Source organism: Colletotrichum godetiae (genome assembly GCF_030913485.1).
Source record: "Colletotrichum godetiae strain CBS 193.32 chromosome Unknown BDP55scaffold_66, whole genome shotgun sequence".
NCBI classification, from domain to species: domain Eukaryota; kingdom Fungi; phylum Ascomycota; class Sordariomycetes; order Glomerellales; family Glomerellaceae; genus Colletotrichum; species Colletotrichum godetiae.
The window spans coordinates 159,244-180,898 of NW_026851314.1; the positions used below are offsets into that span (position 1 = coordinate 159,244).

At 54.6% G+C, this 21,655-nt stretch overlaps 8 protein-coding genes across 8 annotated transcripts; 5 read left to right on the plus strand and 3 right to left on the minus strand.

Moving 5' to 3' along the window:
• Positions 1 to 157: 157 nt before the first annotated feature.
• On the plus strand, positions 158 to 1,708 carry BDP55DRAFT_563906 (glycolipid 2-alpha-mannosyltransferase; the record flags this gene model as incomplete). Its single annotated transcript, XM_060570283.1, has 4 exons — positions 158 to 208; positions 358 to 1,245; positions 1,299 to 1,587; positions 1,641 to 1,708. 4 exons carry the CDS (start codon positions 158 to 160, stop codon positions 1,706 to 1,708), a joined length of 1,296 nt encoding a protein of 431 aa, XP_060423772.1.
• Positions 1,709 to 2,135: 427 nt separating this feature from the next.
• On the minus strand, positions 2,136 to 2,731 carry BDP55DRAFT_733674 (ribosomal protein S12; the record flags this gene model as incomplete). Its single annotated transcript, XM_060580126.1, has 2 exons — positions 2,136 to 2,507; positions 2,567 to 2,731. The coding sequence occupies 2 exons, from the start codon at positions 2,729 to 2,731 to the stop codon at positions 2,136 to 2,138; spliced, it is 537 nt and encodes a 178-aa protein (XP_060423773.1).
• Positions 2,732 to 3,138: 407 nt separating this feature from the next.
• Positions 3,139 to 5,276, plus strand: BDP55DRAFT_593168 (acyl-CoA dehydrogenase). Its single transcript, XM_060570946.1, has 3 exons — positions 3,139 to 3,730; positions 3,788 to 4,648; positions 4,713 to 5,276. The coding sequence occupies exons 1-3, from the start codon at positions 3,618 to 3,620 to the stop codon at positions 5,077 to 5,079; spliced, it is 1,341 nt and encodes a 446-aa protein (XP_060423774.1). The 5' UTR covers positions 3,139 to 3,617; the 3' UTR covers positions 5,080 to 5,276.
• A 4,253-nt stretch (positions 5,277 to 9,529) lies between these two features.
• BDP55DRAFT_370100 (uncharacterized protein) lies at positions 9,530 to 10,713 on the plus strand. Its single transcript, XM_060567096.1, has 3 exons — positions 9,530 to 10,383; positions 10,440 to 10,552; positions 10,609 to 10,713. The coding sequence occupies exons 1-3, from the start codon at positions 9,921 to 9,923 to the stop codon at positions 10,615 to 10,617; spliced, it is 585 nt and encodes a 194-aa protein (XP_060423775.1). The 5' UTR covers positions 9,530 to 9,920; the 3' UTR covers positions 10,618 to 10,713.
• A 1-nt stretch (position 10,714) lies between these two features.
• Positions 10,715 to 13,381, plus strand: BDP55DRAFT_370113 (uncharacterized protein). Its single transcript, XM_060567097.1, has 4 exons — positions 10,715 to 10,981; positions 11,235 to 11,741; positions 11,794 to 13,161; positions 13,211 to 13,381. Exons 1-3 carry the CDS (start codon positions 10,945 to 10,947, stop codon positions 12,945 to 12,947), a joined length of 1,698 nt encoding a protein of 565 aa, XP_060423776.1. The 5' UTR covers positions 10,715 to 10,944; the 3' UTR covers positions 12,948 to 13,161; positions 13,211 to 13,381.
• Positions 13,382 to 14,068: 687 nt separating this feature from the next.
• Positions 14,069 to 16,151, minus strand: BDP55DRAFT_680996 (Mdm33 family-domain-containing protein). The gene has a single exon (XM_060576159.1). The coding sequence runs from the start codon at positions 15,811 to 15,813 to the stop codon at positions 14,281 to 14,283; it is 1,533 nt and encodes a 510-aa protein (XP_060423777.1). The 5' UTR covers positions 15,814 to 16,151; the 3' UTR covers positions 14,069 to 14,280.
• Positions 16,152 to 17,362: 1,211 nt separating this feature from the next.
• Positions 17,363 to 18,243, plus strand: BDP55DRAFT_733678 (2,3-diketo-5-methylthio-1-phosphopentane phosphatase; the record flags this gene model as incomplete). The annotated part of the gene is made up of 2 exons (XM_060580127.1): positions 17,363 to 17,999; positions 18,107 to 18,243. 2 exons carry the CDS (start codon positions 17,363 to 17,365, stop codon positions 18,241 to 18,243), a joined length of 774 nt encoding a protein of 257 aa, XP_060423778.1.
• A 460-nt stretch (positions 18,244 to 18,703) lies between these two features.
• Positions 18,704 to 20,301, minus strand: BDP55DRAFT_637367 (major facilitator superfamily transporter; the record flags this gene model as incomplete). Its single annotated transcript, XM_060572981.1, has 2 exons — positions 18,704 to 19,811; positions 19,871 to 20,301. The coding sequence occupies 2 exons, from the start codon at positions 20,299 to 20,301 to the stop codon at positions 18,704 to 18,706; spliced, it is 1,539 nt and encodes a 512-aa protein (XP_060423779.1).
• Between the last annotated feature and the right edge of the window lie 1,354 nt (positions 20,302 to 21,655).

Genomic DNA, 21,655 nt, shown 5'->3' on the forward strand with positions numbered 1-21,655 from the left:
TCCCTTCCTGTGCACCTCTCTTTTTTTTTCTCCTCCCCTTCCCAGTTGCCCTTGTTCATCTCGGGGGAAGAACGGGATTTCTCTTACTTTTCCATTCTACTTCAACCATTTCAAACCGACCCGGGCTTCCATCAAAGGCCTGTATATATCGGTCAAGATGGCGACAGGCTCAGCACGCTATGTGCGATACATTCTTTTCGCCTTCTTCGTAAGTTGATCCCAGGCTGCCTGTCTGCGCGAGCGCAGTCAGCTCTGATCCCTAGACGGCACGATGCCATTTGCATCTCGACGATATTTCCGTGATTTATGCGACACCGGAGCTTCATGATCCCGTGCTTACATCTACTTCTCGCGCAGGGCCTCGCCGTTTTCTACTTCATTTCCCACTCCAGCTACGAGGGCGTAAGGCTTCAGGATGGCTCTTTCAGCAAACCCGGCGGTGCTCCAGCCGGCGGCCAGCAACAGCAGCAAGGCGAGAATAAGGAGGCCGAGAAGCCCAAGCAGCCCGCTCAATCCGAAGCCAAGGGTCCCAAGGTCGGCGAGGCATACAACCCCAAGGACTGGCCCATGGCCATGACCCCGAACGAGCCCGGTTGGGATGAGCTCTCTGGCATTGCATCCGGCCCGCGTATGAATGCCACCTTCGTCACTCTCGCTCGCAACTCCGATATCTGGGACATTGCCCGCTCCATCCGTCAGGTTGAGGACAGATTCAACCGCCGCTACAACTACGACTGGGTCTTCCTGAACGACAAGCCCTTCGATGCCACCTTCAAGAAGGTCACTACCTCCCTTGTTTCCGGCAAGACTCACTACGGCGAAATCCCCAAGGAGCACTGGTCTTTCCCCGAGCACATTGATCAGGAGAAGGCCCGCAAGGTCCGTGAGGACATGGCCCAGCGCAAGATCATCTACGGCGACTCTGTGAGCTACCGCCACATGTGCCGCTTCGAGTCGGGCTTCTTCTTCCGCCAGCCTGCCATGATGAACTACGACTACTACTGGCGTGTTGAGCCCTCTATTGAGCTCTTCTGCGATATCCACTACGATCCGTTCCGCTTCATGAAGGAGAACAACAAGAAGTACAGCTTCGTTCTGAGCTTGTACGAGTACGTCGAGACCATCCCTACTCTGTGGGACAGCACCAAGAAGTTCATCAAGAACCACCCCGAGCACATTGCCGAGGGCAACTCTATGGGCTTCCTCAGTGACGACGGTGGTGACTCTTACAACCACTGCCATTTCGTAAGTTGACAGACGAATAGACGTTTACCAGAGACGTTACTGACCGAAACTAGTGGTCCAACTTTGAAGTTGGTGACCTCAACTGGCTCCGCTCCAAGGCCTACATTGACTACTTCGAGTCCCTCGACCAGGACGGTGGTTTCTTCTACGAGCGTTGGGGTGACGCGCCTGTGCACTCCATCGCCGCCGGTCTCATGCTGCCGAAGGACCAGATTCATTTCTTCAACGATATCGCCTACTACCACGTTCCCTTCACCCATTGCCCCACTGGCGAGAAGGTCCGTCTCGACAGACGCTGCCACTGCAACCCCAAGGACAACTTTGACTGGAAGGGCTACTCTTGTGAGTTGGACTGGACGACGAACTTTCCACAAACATCACTAACAGCGAGACAGGCACGAGCCGCTACTTCGAGATCAACGGTTTGGACAAGCCCGAGGGTTACGAGAACCAACAGGACTAGAGAAATACAGGGGCGTGATAAGAGAGTGGCATGTAACAACAAATTTCCAGAACTAGCCTTGGGTAAGGCCACCAATTGAGTTTACCTGCATCGATGAGAGGCACTGGTTAGGCACATGGGTACCAACTGTGGAGTGGCGTAAAAGGTTCTGCAAGACTTGGACACGTCTTTTGCTGTGTAGATATAGGCAAATGGAAGGGTCCGTCTGGTGTTCGTCCAGCTTTAACTTCAATTTTTTTTTTAAACCCCTGTTTGAACATTGTGAAATCTTTTTTGGTATTTTGTACATTGTAATAGTACACGTCTTTGATGTATCTCATGGGTGTCAAATAGTCGTACACCACAATAAGGCAAAACTGCCCTGCCGCTCTTAGTCCCTTCCACAGCCCCCCCATTCCAGCCCCTACCGCCCGTGTATTCCTCCAACTTAAGAAACAGTAGCCTTCTTGGGCTTCATCGTACCGTACTTGGACCGGGAGGTAGCACGGTTGGCCACACCTCCGAGATCAAGGGCGCCACGGACGAGATGGTACCGCACACCGGGACAATCCTGACTGCGGCCTCCGCGGACGAGAACGACACTGTGCTGCTGGATGTTGTGGCCCTCACCGGGGACGTAGGCGGTAACATGGCGGCCGTTAGAAAGACGTACACGAGCGGTCTTGCGCTGGCCGGAGTTGGGCTTCTTGGGGCGGGTGATGCCGACTTTGAGGCAGACGCCCTTGAGGGCGGGAGCGTTGATCTCGGACAGGGCGGGGGAGACGGCGTGACGGGCGCGCTTGCCCTTCTTGTGGCAGCCCTTTGAAGTGAAGAGAGTTAGTGAGGGTATCGTGTAGGGAGGAAAGGGGAGGGACGAACTCTCAGGACCTGCATGATGGTGGCATTTTGTACGGGTGTCGAGGAGAAGGATCGGATCAGGGGGGTGGTGATGGTGGCTGTCGGTGTGAGGATGGAGGCGGCGCGAGGGAATGCCGCTGGCCTCATCGCCGGGGCGAAGAGGGATCTGAGGAGTGTGCTGGCCATGTCGGGCAACTAGGTGTCAAGAGTGGTCGGCGTCCAATTGCTGTCGTCACGATCGGGAAGCTATCGTCGCGAAAGCACCATACGTGCATCCGAATCTCTGGAGCTGTTTTTTTTGCTTATGTAAGTCAATTGGCTATTGCAAGGGGTTGAACGATAATAATTGGCGCCTCAGGCCAGAGGAGCCCTTCCGTCCCCCGGACCCACTTCCGATCTTGCACTCGGACCACGGACGGCATCGGCTTAGGTATGCTCGCACTGGGCGGCTTTAGAGGTGCATCACATGCCCGTTGCAAGAAATCAGGTCCTGACGTAAGCGACTCTAGCGTCACTGTGTCACCGTCCAACTCGGAGCCCCCCTGGCTGGTTCGCCCGTCTGGGTTCGCTACGCCGTCGGCTTTCCCCCAGACTTGGAGCAAAACTGGGGACTCTGGGACAGTGTTGGCCCCCCCCAGTGTCCCCCCCGCTGCGGGATGGATATCCTCGGCTGAAGCGGGCGCTGTGTCTGTTCGCCAGCCGCCAGGTACCGTGGCTTCGAATGGCTTTGAGGTTCACGGTCTAGGGCGCACCGCATCTTTGACTTATTTTGTGTGGCCTGCCTACCTTCCACATACTCCTGACTTGCTCTCCGTCTACGATTAATCTCACCTTATCATCTCACCCTTCATTTCGGGAAACCGTTCGACACCAATTGACCGTTTCCGTCCGGGCGTTTGCCTCTCTCTGTTAGCTAGCACCGCACGGCCGAGGGACACCATAAGTAGCCGAGGAGTTCCCACGATCCCCAGATCTTCCCACGCATCCGGAGTTTCTTCTTGCCTTGTTGTCTCTTGCTTTTGCCGAGTTTCTTGAGTGACCTCGAGGCTATATACACATCACATCCTATACCATGTCGTCGATTGCCAGGGCCGTTCGCCCTGCTCTGAGGGGAAGCCGCGGTGTTGCTGCTCTCGCAAGGGTGAGGACTTGCACACCGGGTAGAGCGCTCTCGCCACTCCAGCAGTAAGTCTTCAACTTGTCCAGTCTGTACTCAATAACACTAACCATTCCCTCCTCCAGGACCGCAAGACCCCTTTCCACCACCCAGCGCCGCCGCAATGCCGACCACTTCGACATCGCCGACATCCCCCCGACGCCCATCACCCACCTCTCCGAGGTCGAGGCCGCAATGCAGGAGGCGGTGAGCAAGTTCGCCAACGACGTGATCGCCCCCAAGGTGCGCGAGATGGACGAGGCGGAGAACATGGACCCGGCCATCGTGGAGCAGCTCTTTGAGCAGGGGCTCATGGGCGTCGAGATCCCCGAGGAGTACGGCGGCGCCGGCATGAACTTTACGAGCGCCATCATCGGCATCGAGGAGCTCGCGCGCGTCGATCCCAGCGTCAGTGTGCTTGTGGATGTGCACAACACTCTCGTCAACACGGCTATCATCAAGTGGGGCAGCAGCCAGCTCAAGAAGCGCTTCCTTCCCAAGCTGGCTACCAGCACCGTCGGTAGCTTTTGCTTGAGCGAGCCTGTCAGTGGTTCTGATGCGTTTGCGCTGGCGACCAAGGCGACCAAGACGGAGAGCGGGTACAAGATTAGCGGTTCCAAGATGTGGATCACCAACTCCAAGGAGGCTGACTTCTTTATCGTGTTTGCGAACTTGGACCCGTCCAAGGGGTACAAGGGTATCACGGCGTTCATCGTCGAGAAGGATACCAAGGGGTTCTCTATTGCCAAGAAGGAGAAGAAGCTAGGTATCAAGGCCAGCAGCACGTGCGTCATCAACTTTGACGATGTCGAGATCCCCAAGGAGAATCTGCTTGGTGAGGAGGGTGCGGGATACAAGTACGCCATTGGTCTTTTGAACGAGGGACGTATCGGTATTGCGGCTCAGATGACTGGTCTCGCTCTCGGTTCGTGGGAGAACGCCGTCAGGTAAGATTGCCCCTGTCTATCCCTGTGCTGATATATATTCTTCAAAACTAACACTATTCAAAAGATACGTCTGGAACGACCGCAAGCAGTTCGGCCAGCTCGTCGGCGAGTTCCAGGGCATGCAGCACCAGATCGCCCAGTCCTACACCGAGATTGCCGCCGCCCGCGCGTTAGTCTACAACGCGGCGCGCAAGAAGGAGGCGGGCGAGAACTTTGTCATGGACGCCGCCATGGCCAAGTTGTACGCCAGCCAGGTCGCTGGCCGCGTGAGCGGACTGGCTATCGAGTGGATGGGCGGCATGGGCTTCGTCCGCGACGGCCCCGCCGAGAAGTTTTGGCGTGATAGTAAGATTGGCGCTATTTACGAGGGTACGAGCAATATTCAGCTCAACACTATTGCCAAGTTGTTGCAGAAGGAGTATACCGCATAGAGATGTGGTGTCTACCTGGGTTCGAATGATATGTTGAAGAAGAAGGAAAGTAGTAAAGTTGCAAAGCTTTGTTTTTGAGGGAGTCGTGTAGGTTAGTAGATGGAGTCCTTTGATAGTAAAAAGCGACACGATTCGGTGTTGGGGCGCATTGCCTCGCAAAAAATGATTCGTTAGAAGATGAATGGAACCATATGTGGAAAGTCTCTATAGCCTTATTGTGAAGTTGCGTCGCCTTCGGACTTTGCGTCTTGGCATCTCGCGATGTCTCTATCCGCTGCATAGAATATTGACTTCGTCTTCTCAAGAGATATCCGAGTAGAGTACAAGACCTTTTGTCTCTCTTCATATTCAGGGGCAACTGCAAGAACGCACTCGGTCAAGCAGGGTCTACATCCAGTGGCATCTAGATCAGATGACAATAACGGCAACGAAAACCAAGAGTCGGCTTCATGTCATGATTCAAATCTACTCGTGGAATGAAGAACAACTGTCTGCGATGCCTAAGTGACTATCTTATCTCATAAGTTATGTCTCTTGCCACGTATCGTGAAGGAGCCGATCCCATGGGAGCCTTTAGCTAGCATGGGAGCCTTTAGCTAGAATTAATTCCATGACACTTATACCAGCTCCGGTGGCAACGAGAAACACCACCAGCCACATGTAGAAACGTGCAATCATTGACGTCGACATATTCCATTTCATCCCATCTCAGGCGTCCAATGTATAAGTGCCGCGTCTGTCTGCATGATGCGCTTCACATACCCCGTTACGGTAAAGTTCCATGTCTCTTTTGAGTAACATCAGACCAGAATATGAACGTCAATCAGCAACACACGGACCATTGAAATCTGACCGGAAGGTGACCCGGCGAGAGTTGGACCGCGGAAGGCGTTGCGAAAATTCACAAATAACTATGCGATGGCAAGTCCGAGCGGTTCGTGATCGGCTTCATCGCATCTCGATGATCAAAAAATAGGGACGACAGAGTGCATGAGCGAAGGGAGTTGATCGGCTTGAGCCGCAACTTTCCAGACCATTGATGATCCGAGGTTGGGTAAGAGATCCAGCCATAGTGACAGACTACCTTACCACATCCCACCTTGGGAGGATTGCCTGGGCATGACGAGGACCGGGTGGGTTGGGAAGGGGACCACCTTGGACGGCGGCCGCGGAGCGAGGGTGGGTCGAAACGGTTCCGCGACGTCGAGCCCTCGAAGTTGGCGGGCTGGAATTACGTGTCTCTGCCACCTTTCGGATAAACCATAGTGGTGCTTGTCTGCTATCCGTATATATCCATAGCTGACATTAAATTTCTCGGGTATGCATTTGCGGTATGCTTGGTTCAGCTGCGCCAAGTGTGGTGGTTGGCAGCGAGTGAGCTGCTTGGTTGGGTTGGTAGGTTTTGTTTCAGGTACACGTTACAGATGACATGATGAGCCGTGCCTATATGGCATTCCCGTTGATCTTGTTTGTGATTGGGACGAGAACGACGGGACGGGAGTCGAGAAGACTGTCATGGGCGGAGTACAATGGGCGGTGACCCGAATTCGGGGTTGATGGACTAGCTATCCACAATTTCCCCGTCCCGAAGAGGTAGGTTAAGTGCTGGCAGTTCGTATAGGACCCGCGTGTTTGATTATTTATCAACGTTCGGCAGAGGTGTGGGTGAGAGATCGTGTGTGTGTGTGTGTGTGTGGAATCTGGGGGAGGTTTTGCGGTGTTAGTGACTGGAGGAGAGGGCTGAGGACTTGGCCGTCGGTGTGGCGCGGCGTTGGGCCGGAAAGGCCGGCCGGCAGCTGTGTGGTGGCGGGGGGGACATTTTGGTGAGACCTGTTCGGCAGAGGTGTCAGCCGGGAGGCTAAGTCGGCCGGCGATTATAGAACCCCCATCACGAGGTGGGCGGTGGTGTATAGAGCTCTGTGGCGATGGCGTTGGCGAGGCGGCCTCCTGGATTGTGGGAACTGTCATATGCTTGAGACGTTGTTGGTGGTGGAGGAGAGCATGCCGGGTATTTCTCGTGTGAAATCAAAGTGTAGATGTGATTGTTGAAGTCTGGAGGGTTTGGAATATCAGCACGTGCTCGGAATCGTTTATGGGATTGCCGGCTTTTGGAGGCCAGTGAATGACGGTAGGTGAGTAGGTAGGTAAGGTAGTCACGGTAATCAGTACTCTGCATGGAGTACCTAGTCAGCGTGAATTTGGGGAGGTGTGTCCCACATTACATACCGTAGGTCCAAGGGATGGCAAAAGAAAAAAAAAAAAAAAAAAAAAAAAAGAGACTAGAGCAGGGCTAGACGCAGAGACGGGAGACGGGAAACCTAGGGCTGCATCATCAGATCATTGCGAGGTGAAGGGCAGCGTGTATGTGAAGTGTGATTTGTACGTGGTGGACGTGATGGGGATCGGGCGATGATGCAGCAGCTGCAAGCCGGCGATTGCGAGGATGGGCCGTGTTGGGAAAACTGGGCCGTTAAACTCCCCGAGACTTGGAGATGGTAATACTCTGTGTGTCTGTACCCGTCCAGAATACCTATGCTTTGTACAATGTCGTACAGTACCTCAGCATATACCTAAAGATGAGTGACCCGGTAGATATCTAGGGGAATGATGTGAGTAATACTGCTACACAGTGAAGTGTCTAGCTGGGTGCCCGGGTGACTGTTTGTGTTGTTCCATCATCTCTATGTACGGATACGGAGTATTGGTGTGAGAAATGAACTTTGTAAAGTCTGGAGAGAGTGAGGTGAGGTGTGATGAGAGGGCCACTGGTGGGTGGACAGAGTGGAAATGCTGAAGCTCTCCCGTCCAGTCACCGGTGACTCTCGTTTGGGCCAAGTACAAAGGTACAATGTCCATTGTACCAGAGTTTGGGCGAGGAACAAAGTGACAAGAGCCAGTCCTGACGTCTCCGGGGCTCCTCCCGCCAGTGAACCCGGGAGTGGAAAATGATTGGCGCAGAGCAGAAATGAATCTTCACCACGGTGAAACAGTATGGTAGGGGGAAAAAGTCCTAGGAAAGCCTTGGGAGCCCCACGTCCGATCCAGGACTTTTCTCAGGTCGTTTCCCTTCTTTTCTTCCAGTCCTTTCCCTATGTGCGTGTGCCTACCCCTCTATGAATCTGCAAGGCGCCGCCACAAGTTGTTGAATTGTTTCATTGCGCACCAATTATTTGGCTGGTGATACCGAGATGTACAGGACGACTAAGGCAGGCAATGAATGGTAGCTGAGATGCCCGAGATAGGACTGATGAAAAGCGACCGGTGTGTACACAGTAGATGGAATGGGAGAGCCTAGCTGAGCTTGCTGCCCTATGCGCCCATCTGCCCTGCCCTGCCTTGCAAGTTGCAAATGAGTTCGCCAGTCAGTGCGGCCTTTTTAATCGCCTGGAATACGACATCAAACTTGTGCCATCCTAGAGCAGCTGGTTATTGTTGTATGCAGCTGCAGGTAAGGTACCTAGGCGTGCTGGGCTGTAGTAGTACCTATGTAGGTATCCGTGGTAGTGCTGGCCTTACGGATACTGGGCATGAATACCCGCATGGGAGAGGGACAAACCTGGTAAGCGCACCCGCAACTACTTTTGTTGGATAGTTGGGCATCAGAGGATATGGGGATGATGAGACGCCGATGGATCCCCCGAGGGCGGTCGAAATAACATTGCGGATATCTTTTGATGATCTTTGGCCTTACCTAGGTGCTCTCAGACTCTGTAGGATTGCCGTGGTAATAAATGATAGGATATGAAGGGTAAGTACGGAGTAAGGTAGGTAGGTACCTTAATTGGCATAATCATCTGAAGAGGTCTTGTTTTTAGCTCGCCTGCCATCTTCACATCGAGTTACAGAGTTGCCTCGTCCGTGCCGGGTGCTTTCGTAACACCCCTCCATCTCAGCACACGGCAGAACTCTCAGTCTCAATGAGGTCGTCCCCCTCCCTCCCCCTCCAAAATAGGTACGTACCCAATAGGTATTACTTCCCGTGCAGAGCGGGCAGCCCAAGGCAGCCCGCATCTCGGGGATACAGGACTGGAGGTGAAGGTGGGAGATACTTTCCTCACGAAGTATCTCTACTGTGTGATATACACCAAAGTGATACTTAGAGCCCGGTAAACCCCCCCTCTCTCTCCCTCCCGCTGCCCACCGTCTCCTCGTCCTTCCTCACCCACCTCCACTCTGCCCGCCTACACACTGGTGGCCGCGAGAGAAAGAGAGAGGAAGCGACCCCTCCCGAGAAACCCCCCCCCCCGTCTTGCGTCCCGTCCTGCTCCAAAACCCACTGACGACATCCTTCACCAACTGCCCAAGCTGCGAAAAAACAACACCACCTCACGACTCGAGGGCTGGCTGCACCCACCGATCTTCTGTCGTGACAGTTCCGACAGACCGATCCTCCCGCTGTGCCAACCTACCCCGAGCCCCTCCGGCACCGAACTTCTGGTACCCATCCATACGCATACTTCGCTACTGAACTTCGTACCATCTCTGATCTACCAGACCTTACCTCCACCTACTACTCCCGGTCATCCTCTCTCTCTCTCTCTCTCTCTCTCTCTCTCTCTCTCTCTCTCTCTCTCTCTCTCTCTCTCTCTCTCTCCTCGCGTCGTATCCTACCTATCTCATACCTCGCACCCATTACCTCGCCCATCTGCGCGACATTGAGGTGACCACAATAGAGCGGGCGAGAGAATCTGCGTACACTACCACACGCAGCAGCCGCTCCCCTCTCTTTCTTGACTTCAAAGTAGCTTCAAAGCTCATTCTTTTTTCCCCTCCAACAAAAAAATCAACATCAACACAACACATAGTTCCCGCGCGTGGAGTCGCGCAACCCCACCGTCACAATGAACGACGAAGATGCCATCCAGAATATCCTCAAAAAGATTGAGCGCGAAAAGGCTCTCCTCAACGCCGCCAATGCTATGAGAGCCCAGACAAACAACGAGGCTGTGCGATCACGACTCGACTCCCAGATGCGCGATGGCCGTCGAAACCTGCAGTTCTTCGAAGAGAAGCTTCGCGAGGCCCAGATGCGGCGGGGAATGGACAGCATGTCTATCGGATCCCCTTCCGGCAACGGCAGACCTCTCAGCGGCGACGTCGAGGATGCGCCCGCTCCTCCTCCCAAAGATGCGAATGCCTGGGCAGAGCGTGGCGGATACGGTGCCGGGAGCGCAACATCTGGCGGCAATGTTCAGTACAGCCAGATTGGTGGCCACGCCGACCTGATGCCTCCCCGCCATCCTTACGCCAACCCAGGCCCATCTTCATCTATCCCTAAGCCGCGTCCCAATTTCACCAAGCTTGGTGCGCATTACCTCGAAGCCTTTTAACAGAACCGCTTGGCTAACTGTTTGCTGTAGATCTTATCAAATATGATACCCCGTATCTCGGCCCTCGTATTCAGCTCATGCTGTCGCAGATCCAGTTCAAGCTCAACGTGGAGGAGCAGTATCTCAAGGGAATCGAGAAGATGGTTCAGCTATACGGCATGGAAGGAGATCGCAAGAGCAAAGCTGATGCTGCCGCTAGAAGAGTTGAGAGCAAGCAAAAGATTCTGCTGTTGAAGCAGGCCATGAAGCGCTACGAGGAGTTGCACATCGACATGGACACATCAGATGCCCAGGATGGTATGTTTTGGAACTTTCACGCTTGCTGGACTGCCCCTGACTAATGTTTCCTAGATGACTCTATCAACATGCCCAACCTCCGCAAGCCTCTCTCTGGTCAGCTCACCATTCGTGTCGGACAAATCAAGGACGTTGATCACGCATCCATGAGTCGCTTTAGCCGAGGGCCTGAGACTTTCATCGCTGTCAAGGTCGAAGACAACGTTGTGGCCCGCACGAGAGTGACCAGGACCGACAAATGGGAAGCCGAATACCACACTCTCGAAGTCGACAAGGCGAACGAAATCGAACTTACTGTGTACGATAAGCCTGGCGAGCATGCCATTCCTATTGCCATGCTCTGGGTCAGAATCTCCGACATTGCCGAGGAAATGAGAAGAAAGAGGATCGAAGCAGAGATTAACAGCTCTGGTTGGGTATCGGCCGACCGTATGGGTGCTCCGCCGGCGCAATTCCCAATGAACCCTCAACAGCAGCAGCAGTCAATGGGCGGCCCCCCTCCCTCTCCTGGTATTGGAGGACAGCAAGGTCAACAAGGACAACCTCCCATGGCAAATCCCCCGATCGCTCAGCAGCCCATCGACGGCTGGTTCAATCTCGAGCCTGCCGGTCAGATCCAACTGTCTTTGGGATTCCTCAAGGAAAACAACGCCCGTCGCCCCGTCAACTTGCAAGGTCTCGGCCGTGTGGGTGCTGTTCGTCAACGCAAGGAGGAGGTGCACGAGATGTACGGACACAAGTTTGTTCAACATCAGTTCTACAACATCATGCGTTGCGCCCTTTGCGGAGACTTCCTCAAGTACTCGACTGGCATGCAGTGCGAGGACTGCAAGTACACTTGCCATACTAAATGCTACTCTAGCGTTGTCACCAAATGTATTAGCAAGAGCAACGCTGAAACGGACCCGGACGAAGAGAAGATCAACCACCGCATCCCCCACAGATTCCAGGCCTTCTCAAACATGACGGCCAACTGGTGCTGTCACTGCGGTTACATCCTGCCCTTTGGCAAGAAGAACTGCAGAAAGTGTGCAGGTGAGTTTTTGGATGTATTAAGTAGACTGCAGACAAAGCTGACTCTGAGTAGAATGTGGTCTCACGGCACACGCGGCATGCGTACACCTTGTTCCCGACTTCTGTGGAATGTCCATGGCCGTAGCAAACCAGATTTTGGAGGGTATCAAGTCTACTAGAATGATCTCGAAGAACAAGACTTCCACTTCCCTGAGCGACCGAACGCTGAGGCAGAAACCGACAAGCCCCACAAGCACTATTGGCTCTCCTCATAGTGGAGGTCAACCATATGCTGGAGGATCTCCGGAAGCAACCGAGGCTGCCAAGTTGATGTATCAACAGCAGCAGCAGCAGTCTCCTCCTGGCCAGCGACCTATGCACCCTGATCGTACTTCTTCAAGCACGGCGGCGGCGGCGGCAGCGACAGCGGCCATGAGCGGATCAATGGCTTCCCAGCAAAAGCCTCAGTCTCAGGACTATTCAAGTTACGGTGGACGCCCCGGTTACCCGGCCCAGGCCGAGCAGCCAGACTCGTACAACAGCGGCGGACCTAAGTATAACCCGGCAGACTACGCGCAAGTCAACCAGCAAGCTGGATATGGCCAACATCCTCCTGCGCAACAGCAGCAACAGCAGCGTCCTGTCCAGCAGCAGCCACCGCAGCAGCAGCAGCAGCAGCCTCCTCCTCAACAATACCAGCAACCTCCCCAGCAGCAAATGTACCAGCAGTCGCCCGTCTCCTCGCCTAAGCTGCAGGAGCCGCCTCAGATTTCACCCATCGCAACATCTGGGGGTGTTCCTAGCTCTGGCGCTGGTCGTAAGCCGTTGCCTTCCGCCACCGATCCTGGAACTGGTCAACGTATTGGTCTTGACCACTTCAACTTCCTGGCTGTGCTTGGTAAGGGTAACTTCGGAAAGGTCATGCTTGCGGAAACGAAGCGGTCCAAGAGGCTTTATGCTATCAAAGTGCTAAAGAAGGAGTTCATCATCGAGAATGACGAAGTGGAGAGCATTCGCTCTGAGAAGAGAGTGTTCCTCATCGCCAATCGGGAAAGGCACCCATTCTTGACTAATCTTCACGCATGTTTCCAAACCGAGACCCGTGTGTACTTTGTCATGGAGTATGTTAGCGGTGGTGATCTCATGCTACACATTCAGCGAGGCCAATTCGGCACTAAGCGAGCTCAGTACGAAGCCTTCATCCATCTATTGCCAGAACTCAACTAACCGAATTCTCAGGTTCTACGCTGCCGAGGTTTGCTTGGCGCTCAAGTACTTCCACGAGAACGGTGTCATCTACCGTGATCTGAAGCTTGACAACATTCTTTTGACCCTGGACGGACACATCAAGATTGCCGATTACGGTCTTTGCAAGGAAGACATGTGGTTCGGCTCGACTACTAGCACATTCTGCGGCACCCCGGAGTTTATGGCACCTGAGGTATGTTGATTGTGATTTTTGCTACCACTCCCGCTGACGATTGGTCCAGATATTACTCGACAAGAAGTACGGCCGTGCCGTTGACTGGTGGGCATTCGGTGTCCTGATTTACCAAATGCTTCTTCAGCAATCACCCTTCCGAGGAGAAGACGAGGATGAAATTTATGATGCCATTCTTGCCGACGAGCCTCTGTACCCCATTCACATGCCCAGAGACTCTGTGTCGATCCTTCAGAAGCTCCTGACTAGAGAGCCCGACCAGCGACTTGGCAGTGGTCCCACGGACGCGCAGGAAATCATGAACCAGCCGTTCTTTAGGAACATCAACTGGGATGATATCTACCACAAGCGTGTTGCGCCACCCTTCATGCCACAGATCAAGAGCGCGACCGATACCAGCAACTTCGACTCCGAGTTCACAAGCGTTACGCCCGTCTTGACTCCTGTCCAATCAGGTATGTGGATACTCATTATAATCACGAAGACTTCTGTAGCTAAACATATCATAGTCTTGTCGCAAGCCATGCAAGAGGAGTTCCGTGGCTTCTCTTACACTGCCGACTTTGACTAGAGGGATGATGGAAATGAAATTGAAATGAGCACTGGATGTTGCTGAATCCTTTCAGTGACATCGTCGACGAAGGTAAGAAGAAGGAGAATGCCAAGTAGGTATAGCGTGAATAAGCGCCAGCTCGATGTGCGCCATATAGGCATGTCGAGCACGAGCGGTGCTTGGTTCTGCTGCGTGAAGACGCTGCGCGTCGTCGGGGTTGTGACGATAAACCGCAGGCGGAAAAAACGAAGTGATGGGCGAACACGATACATGAAGCAAAAAGTAGGATGGCCCCGACTGTTCACCAGTGAACATTGGAAAAGGGGCCAAGTCGGTGGAATCGTGACTAGAGGTATATCAGCGAGGTTTTGCGCACCCCTGCCGCAGCTTCTTTAATAGACGGAACATTCAGCGGATGACATGATTGCTTGCCCGTGTCTCCTGATGATTGCTGTGGTTTTTGTTCTTGTGCCAATATCAAAGAGGATGTCCCCCATGCTCTCTATATGGTATCATATTGTACAGTTGTATTTACAATCACGTTCTAGTGGTGATGTGATTTTGTTTCATGTCCTTCTTACAAGCAGCAATGCCAGAGCCGCCGCGAACGTCGCCCCAGCAGCAGCGCCCTCGAGAGCCAGGATGGACGCATCGCGCATGCGGAGATCGATGCGGCGCTCACTGTACAGATCTGCGATTCTCGCCTTGAGGAACTCTGGGTTGGAAAGGAGCTCGCGCCACGACTTTGTCTCGGGGACTTGCTCCTCCAAGACCTCGAGCGCACTCGCGACCTCGCGCTCCATCTCGTGCTGGACGGCCGGCTCCTCGACCTTTGCTGCTAGGAGCTCCTCCGCCTCCTCTGCCGTGGGTTCCGTCGCAGCCACCGGCGGTGTCTCTTCCTCTACCGCCACAGGTATCGTCGCTGGCGTCGCCGTCGTCGCCGCCGCCGCCGCCGTGGTGGACGCCATGTACGCAGCCACATCATCAGCAGTAGCGGCGTCGTCATACGCCTCCCTCTGCGCCAACGCGGCCTTCAACCCCGCCAACTCGGCCGTCACGCCCTCGAGCACGGCTTTTTCTTCCTCGACGACGCCGCGCACAAGCCGTCTGCGCTTCCACGGTTCCGCGACGAATTGCAGCACGATGAAGAGGAGGACGTTGACGCCCATCAACCCCCACGTTCCCCACGTCGACGCGCGGCGGATGCGGTCGGACCAGATTTGTTCCTCGTGGTAGCGTTTAAGGATCCCCGCGTTGAGTTGCTGGCCCAGCGCTTGCTCCGCGTGTTCTGCGTCCGTAAGGGCTTCGGCCGCGGCGGAGACTTCTTGTTCGAGGGAGTGGTCTTGGCGGTAGAGCTGGGTGAAGCGTTCGAGGTCGATGGGCGACCACATTTCTTTGCGCGCGAGGAGGGTGGTGACTTCCCGTTGGGTCGTGGCGCGTTTGGCGTTTGTGGTTTTGTAGGTTAGGCGGGCGGTGCGGACGAGGTCTTGGGCTTCGGCTAGGCGGGTTTCGAGGAGCGTGTTTTGGCGCTTGATTTCTTCGATGGGACTGTAGCCTGTTAGGGTGTTTAGGGTCGTTGAGGCGGTTAGAAGGCGGGTTTGGGCTGTGTCGAGGAGGTGGGAGAGTTTTTCGGAGAGGGCTGGGGGGAGGGCGGTGTAGATTTTTGTTGCGGTGTCTGGGAGGGGGTCGTCTGGGTTGGAGGAGGGTTGTTTGGGGGTGTCGGGTTTGGGTGAGGAGGACGAGGAGCTCGTGGTGGTGTCATTGCCTGGTGTCGAGCTTGAGGACGAGTCGGGAGCTGTGGTAGAGCTTGAGGATGTCGCATCGGAGCTCTGAGCGGATGGATCGCTGCTCTTCGTCGTCGTCGAGGAGGTCGAGGTCGGGGAAGCTTGCTTTGGCTCTTCTTTCGGCGGCGGAGGAGCGAAGATGGGTGGCAGGTCCGAGTAGAGGCGTCGAGAGGCGGGCGACGACGATGACGACAATGCGAAGTTATGATGGTGCGGAGGCGGGAGAGCCGCGAGGGTCCTCCATCGTGAGAGGTTTGCCGTTCCGAGGCGGGCGTGGATAACTAGGCGCGACGCCGGCCTGGCGATGGAGTGCATCCTCTCCCGTTGAAGGTTTGTCGGAGTACGACGATTGTGTAGCGACTAAGCCGAGCTTCTCTTTTTCCTTCGTTACCTCAGGTAGGCAAAGAAAGGAGAAAAGGGCCCAATTGGCGGGTTTGGGGGATGGGCCGAGGGTGGTTCAGAACGCACGGGGAAGCCGGGTCGGCGGACGGAGGAGGGAATTTGGGGGGAGAGGTTTAAAAGTTTGGACGAGGAGTGAGGCAAGGTGGTTAGCTGCGGTGCTTCTGGGGCGGGAGCGAGTGGGCTTTTTCGGGGCTGGATTCGGCATCGTGTTGAGCGTGCCGGGCGGGTCAGAGCTGGTTTTCTGCCGGAGAGGTAGGTTCCCGTCAGTTGGGGGTTTGGTGGTGTTTCACCGCCTGCCGTGGCTGGTGCTGTGCTCGGGCCGGTGCCGGGGGGGAAAGGATGTCCACTGGGAAGTGGGGCTGAAGAAGGGCGAAGAAGAATGGCGGCCGGGATGTCTACCGAGCCGAGCTGTGTCGCTTTTTTGAACGAGCATCGGCTTCCATTAGTGACAACATTATGTTCGGGGCTTTTACAATTGGCTTTGATTCGGTCTTTTGTCCACTTGAATCTAGTTCAAGTATCTTAATAGCTGTAAGTCGAAGAAGTCATTTACTTGACCCTGAACAGTTTCCATGATGTTTTGGCAACTTAGAAAACTCTGGAAGTGAACCCTAAGAATGGATTGAAAATTAAATTGAATCGAATAAATTTGTTTTCACAGCTGGTCATCTGGTCAACTGGATTCAATCGTTCTGTTTAGCTCGTTGACTGAAAACCATTCCTCATCTTGAAAGGTCTGAGAATACGGCACGACACCCACGTGTTGTCAATTACAGCCAAGAATGGTCCTCGACTCGGAGACTGGTCCGCCAAGTACTCGTCTAGTAAGCGCTGAAGCAACTACCATATTCCCGCAGCCACAGGCCATCTGCGTCCTCAGGGTCCATTGTCCGCGCGCTGACTCGTTACAGGGGTCCGTCAAAGCGACGGTCGGACGGGAGGGGCGGATGTCGTCACTGGAGCGGGACTAACGGTGGATTTTCCCTCTGACTTGGACCAGGTTTTGTTAGAGACTGGAGAGTATTATTGAGTGTTAAGGAGAGTCTTGCTTGCTGTGTTCCCAGCTTGACTCAAGGATGGGCCATAACGGTAGCAAGGACGACCAATAAGTACATCCAGTGAGAGGCGCGGAGTATCTCAATTTGAAGCCTCCGGTTGGGCATGTAGCGTGCCGTTCTACGTCAAGCATTGATGGGATTTTCCTCAATCTGTATCTAAGGTACTCGCGCACGCAAGGATCTGTAGTCTGTGCTAAATCTGTTGGCAATCCTCCGAGCCTTTTAGATCTTACCCCTCCCCCTCCATCTAAATTTCTAAAGTCTTCAAGAAAGAAACACAGCCGTCCACCCACTTTCCGCCCACGACCGCACTGAGAAACATTCACTTGTTTTCTCTCCATCCCTCCAAGCATTCTAGCTTTTGACACTCCTCTCCAGCATCTACACACTCCAAGACCACCAAGATGGGTTCCCACGTCAGCGAGACCCCGGCCCTGGCCACGAACCCAAACTTCATCTTCTTCACCGACTTTGACGGCACAATCACCCTCGAAGATTCCAACGACTTCCTCACAGACAACGTGGGCTACGGCTACGAGAACCGCCGCGCGGGCAACCTCCTCGTCCTCGAGGGCAAGAAGCACTTCCGCGACAGCTTCCAGGAGATGATGGACTCGGTCAAGCTCCCCTTTGACCAGTGCATCGAGTACCTCAAGAGTAACGTCAAGCTCGACCCCGTCTTCAAGGAGTTCTACACCTGGTGCCGCGCCAATAACGTCCCCGTCGTGATCATCTCGGGTGGCATGAGGCCCATCATCCGCGCGCTGCTCGTGCAGTGGCTGGGCGAGGAGGAGGTGGATGGACATATCCAGATTGTGAGCAACCAGGTTGCGGCGCGCGAGGGCAAGGCGAGTATCAACGAGGAGGGCGGGTGGCAGATTGTCTATCACGATGATAGCGTCCACGGGCACGACAAGTCGATTGAGCTGCGCAAGTACTCGTCGCTGCCTGAACGGCCTGTCATGTTCTACGCTGGTGATGGTGTTTCTGATTTGTCTGCTGCGCGCGAGACGGATTTGTTGTTTGCCAAGCGCGATAAAGGTGAGACCTTTTTTTTTTTTTGGCAGTCGTCTCTGGATTACCCCGCCCCCACCATGATTTCGCTTTGGCGCGATATCGACTGTGATGTCACTGACAATGATTGGTAGATCTCGTCGCGTACTGCGAAAAGGAGGGCATCTCTTTCGTCACCTTTAACGACTTTTCCGATATCCTTTCCACGGTCAAGCAGATTGTCGAGGGCAAGCTCAGCGTCAAGGACGCCGCGCGGGGACGTATTCACTAGACGATGAACGTAACGGAACGATGGGCATATAGAGGAATACAAGATGGGTCTCTAGAGAGGCAGAGAACAGAGGCGGTATAGATACCAATAAAGCGATGATGAGAGAATAGGAATTTCCGTTTTTGATGTTAGATATAGACATAGACTGGGTCTACGGGATATACAACGAGCAATGCCACACTGTTGCCTTTGATTATGTTTTGCACGTGTACAGCTTTCACAATATTGACGCCATAAGACCCTGCTATAGGACATGGCCAATCCGAACTGTTTTCATATCTATACTGTTATAGCAGTGTAAAGCAAACGCTTTGGTTGGTCAATTTCGTTATGTTTCTATCACGGTCTTGGAGTCTTCCTGCCGGTCTAGCCATGTAGTTTGGTCCTATATAGCAAACCATTCTTCGTTTCGTTGATTCGAGGTCTTCCCCCTATGCCAGTTCTTTTGTAGACCACCCTATTACACGCTCCTCTTCCTGTTGTGCGGCACTCCATACCACGAAGCCATCATCAAAGCAAACAACCCAATCGCAATAGGATGCAAGACCCAAGGCCCAGCAGCCTGCGCAACCATACCCGTCGTAAACGGCGCCACCGCACCCCCGGAACTTCCAAAGGCACTAATCACCCCCATCCCATTCACTCTCTCCCGCCTCGTCATCCCCCTCATAAACACAGCCGCCGCACAGGGATAAATCGGCCCCAACAACAACCCGACAATCGCAACAGACACAGCGGGGCCGACGACGTTGGGCACCCACCACACGAGGAGCTGAAAGACCGCAGCACCAGCGGTGGCGAGGAACACAAACAGCTTCTCGCCGACGCGGTGGGCCGGGTGCGAGAGGCAGAGCCGGCCGATGGTGATGCCCGCCCAGAAGCCGGCCGTGACGTAGCCTACGGCTTCTGGGTCGCCGTTGCGTGTCGCGATGAGGAAGGAGATGACCCAGCCTGAGATGGAGACCTCGGCGCCCTGGTAGGCGAAGATGAACAGGGCGCCGAGTAGGACGATGCGGATCCTGAGGGCGGTGAACATGCTTAGGAGCTGGGAGGAGGACTTTGTTGATGCCACGGCCTCGGCGGGGGTGGGCTGGGCGCCGCCGGCGGGGAGGTCACGCTCGTAGTGCCAGAAGGTGTAGGTCGAAAACACGCCGTTGAAGATGGCGAGGCCGAGGGGAATAAAGTAATACGTGCTCCACCGTGCCCTCGCAGCCGTGACGAGCGCGGTAGCGATCAGGGGGCCGACGGTGCCGCCGGCCCCGTAGGCGCCGTGCATGAAGCCGAGGGCGGTGGTGGCGTTGCGGAGGGAGCCGCAGAAGACGTTGTTGACGGCGAGGGTGATGGACATGCCGAAGCCGATGAGGAAGAAGGAGACGACGACGACGGGGAAGGGGGCCTGGGCGAGGATGGGCGCGTAGGCGACTGTGATGATGGATTGGGCGAGGGCGAGGAGGCGGGCGCGGCCGAGTTTGAGGCGGAGGGATTCGAGGAAGACGGCGCCGAAGATGAAGCCTATTGCGTTGCCTATGAAGATTAGGGATACGATTGCGTAGCCGATGTCGTAGTGTCTGGTGTGTGGTGTTAGTCGTCTCCTCATGGCCGCTGGTCTAAGGTGGAAGGGGCTTACTTCTCCATGTAGGGGATCAAGGCACCCGGCGCGCTGTCGTTGAGTCCGTTGCCAAAGTTCATGAGGCACGATGCCGCCATGCGGTAACGGTTCATGTGCGGGTCGGTGATGCTCTGCAGGACGTCAAATGCCGTCGGGGTCGAGGGCCGGCTCATCTCGACATCGCTTCCGGATCCGGGGGTCCGGGACGGCGATTGTGCCCGGGACGGGCCGGCACTGCCCCGCGGTGTCTCGGCCCTACTCTTGTTGTTGTAGTTGGCGGTGGCGGTGTCGATGCGGGAGAGCTCGATGGAGGCTCCGTCGCGGTGGTGCGGTGCGCCGGGGTAGGTACGCGGAACGGCCTTGGCAGGGGCGGCGGGGAGGAGGGGAGGGTGGGCGTCTAGGTCGCGGGATTCGACCTCGACGAGGGTCTTGAACATTGTGGCCTCCATGTTTAGGGTTGAAGGGGGGAAACTTGACGGGATTGGGTTCAGGGTTCTGGTGGGAACACACTGGCCAAGGCCTTAGTTGAGAGAAGTGAGAGTGGAAGGGACCAAGGTGAGAGGAGTTCAATGGTTCAAGTATTATGTGAGTAGTATGAAAAGATAAGTGAGTCACCAAAGTACGTATGTAAGTAGGTAAGTACCTAGAAAAAGCTTTTACAAATAGGGCAGGTAATCCGATTAAAAGGCTAAAAGACCACCTGAGGAGGTTGCAAGATTGTACAGTAATGGAAAATCTCACGATAGTCGCAGCCACCGTGGATCCTTGACAAAACTGTTCAACTTTCCCAGAGCGTCATGGCGTCGAAGGTGTGCGAGCCTCCTCTCCCCTTGCGAGTCGGGGTTTTATTATCTCAAGCCTATGAACAAGAAGCATATGCAGGGTTCAGATAGTCCTGCATGGAACCCCACCCGGGCTTTAGAAGAGAATCACGAAAAAGCTTTCAAGGCTCGTGAGACGAAAGGGAATGGGGCCCGGTCCCGTGGACTTGCGGCCTTGTACTCTGCCGGCGAGCTGGAGTTGGTCTAGCTTGCCATGGATGTAAGGAGAGGGGGACTTGATGGCATACGATAGATATCCCCGGTTGGAAAGCACCAGACATGTGGGGGGCGGGCCGATTGCGATTGGGGATCTCTTCGAGACGGTGTGAAAGCAAACGGACTGCTGCAGCGATAGGTATGCAAGATTTCTTGGTGATGACCACTGCTCTTTGTCCACTTGGAAGTACCTTACGAATATCGAGTAACAGATGATGAGCGAGCTAGACAGCTATTGTGTCACGAGCAATGATTGATCAGCGTCAATTACTAGAGCAAAGGTGAGCACTAGCTACGGGAGGTTGGGGAGAGAGGGAAAATGGTTTCCAGACTCTTTTGGAGGGGGTTTCTTGATGGCGGACCCGAGACCGTGTGGGAAAAGACATGTTAGCGCGGCCAGGTGGTCGGTCCAGTGTTCCTGTCCCCAGTGCCGGGGGCGCGGAGAAGCTCCGCCGGCAGAAGCTCGGGTCGTCTGCGGGGTGTTCGCCGGTTGAAGATGCCGGTGTTTTGCCATATCCATCGTGGTCAATTTCTTGCCGAGTGTGATACCAAACGGAGTGAATGAGGTAAGAAGGTCAAGCACCAATTTGGTAAATGTTTCAATTGCTCTTCAAGACGGTAGTTGGAGTGACTGAACGCTTCTCGACTTTTGGTCTGGAGACGAAGGATCTGAGCCACCTTGGAAGGTGCCCGGAGTACGTACTCTATCACCCCGCCTCCATCCTCCAAAAAAAAAATATCCATAGAAGGGAAAATTACCCCACCA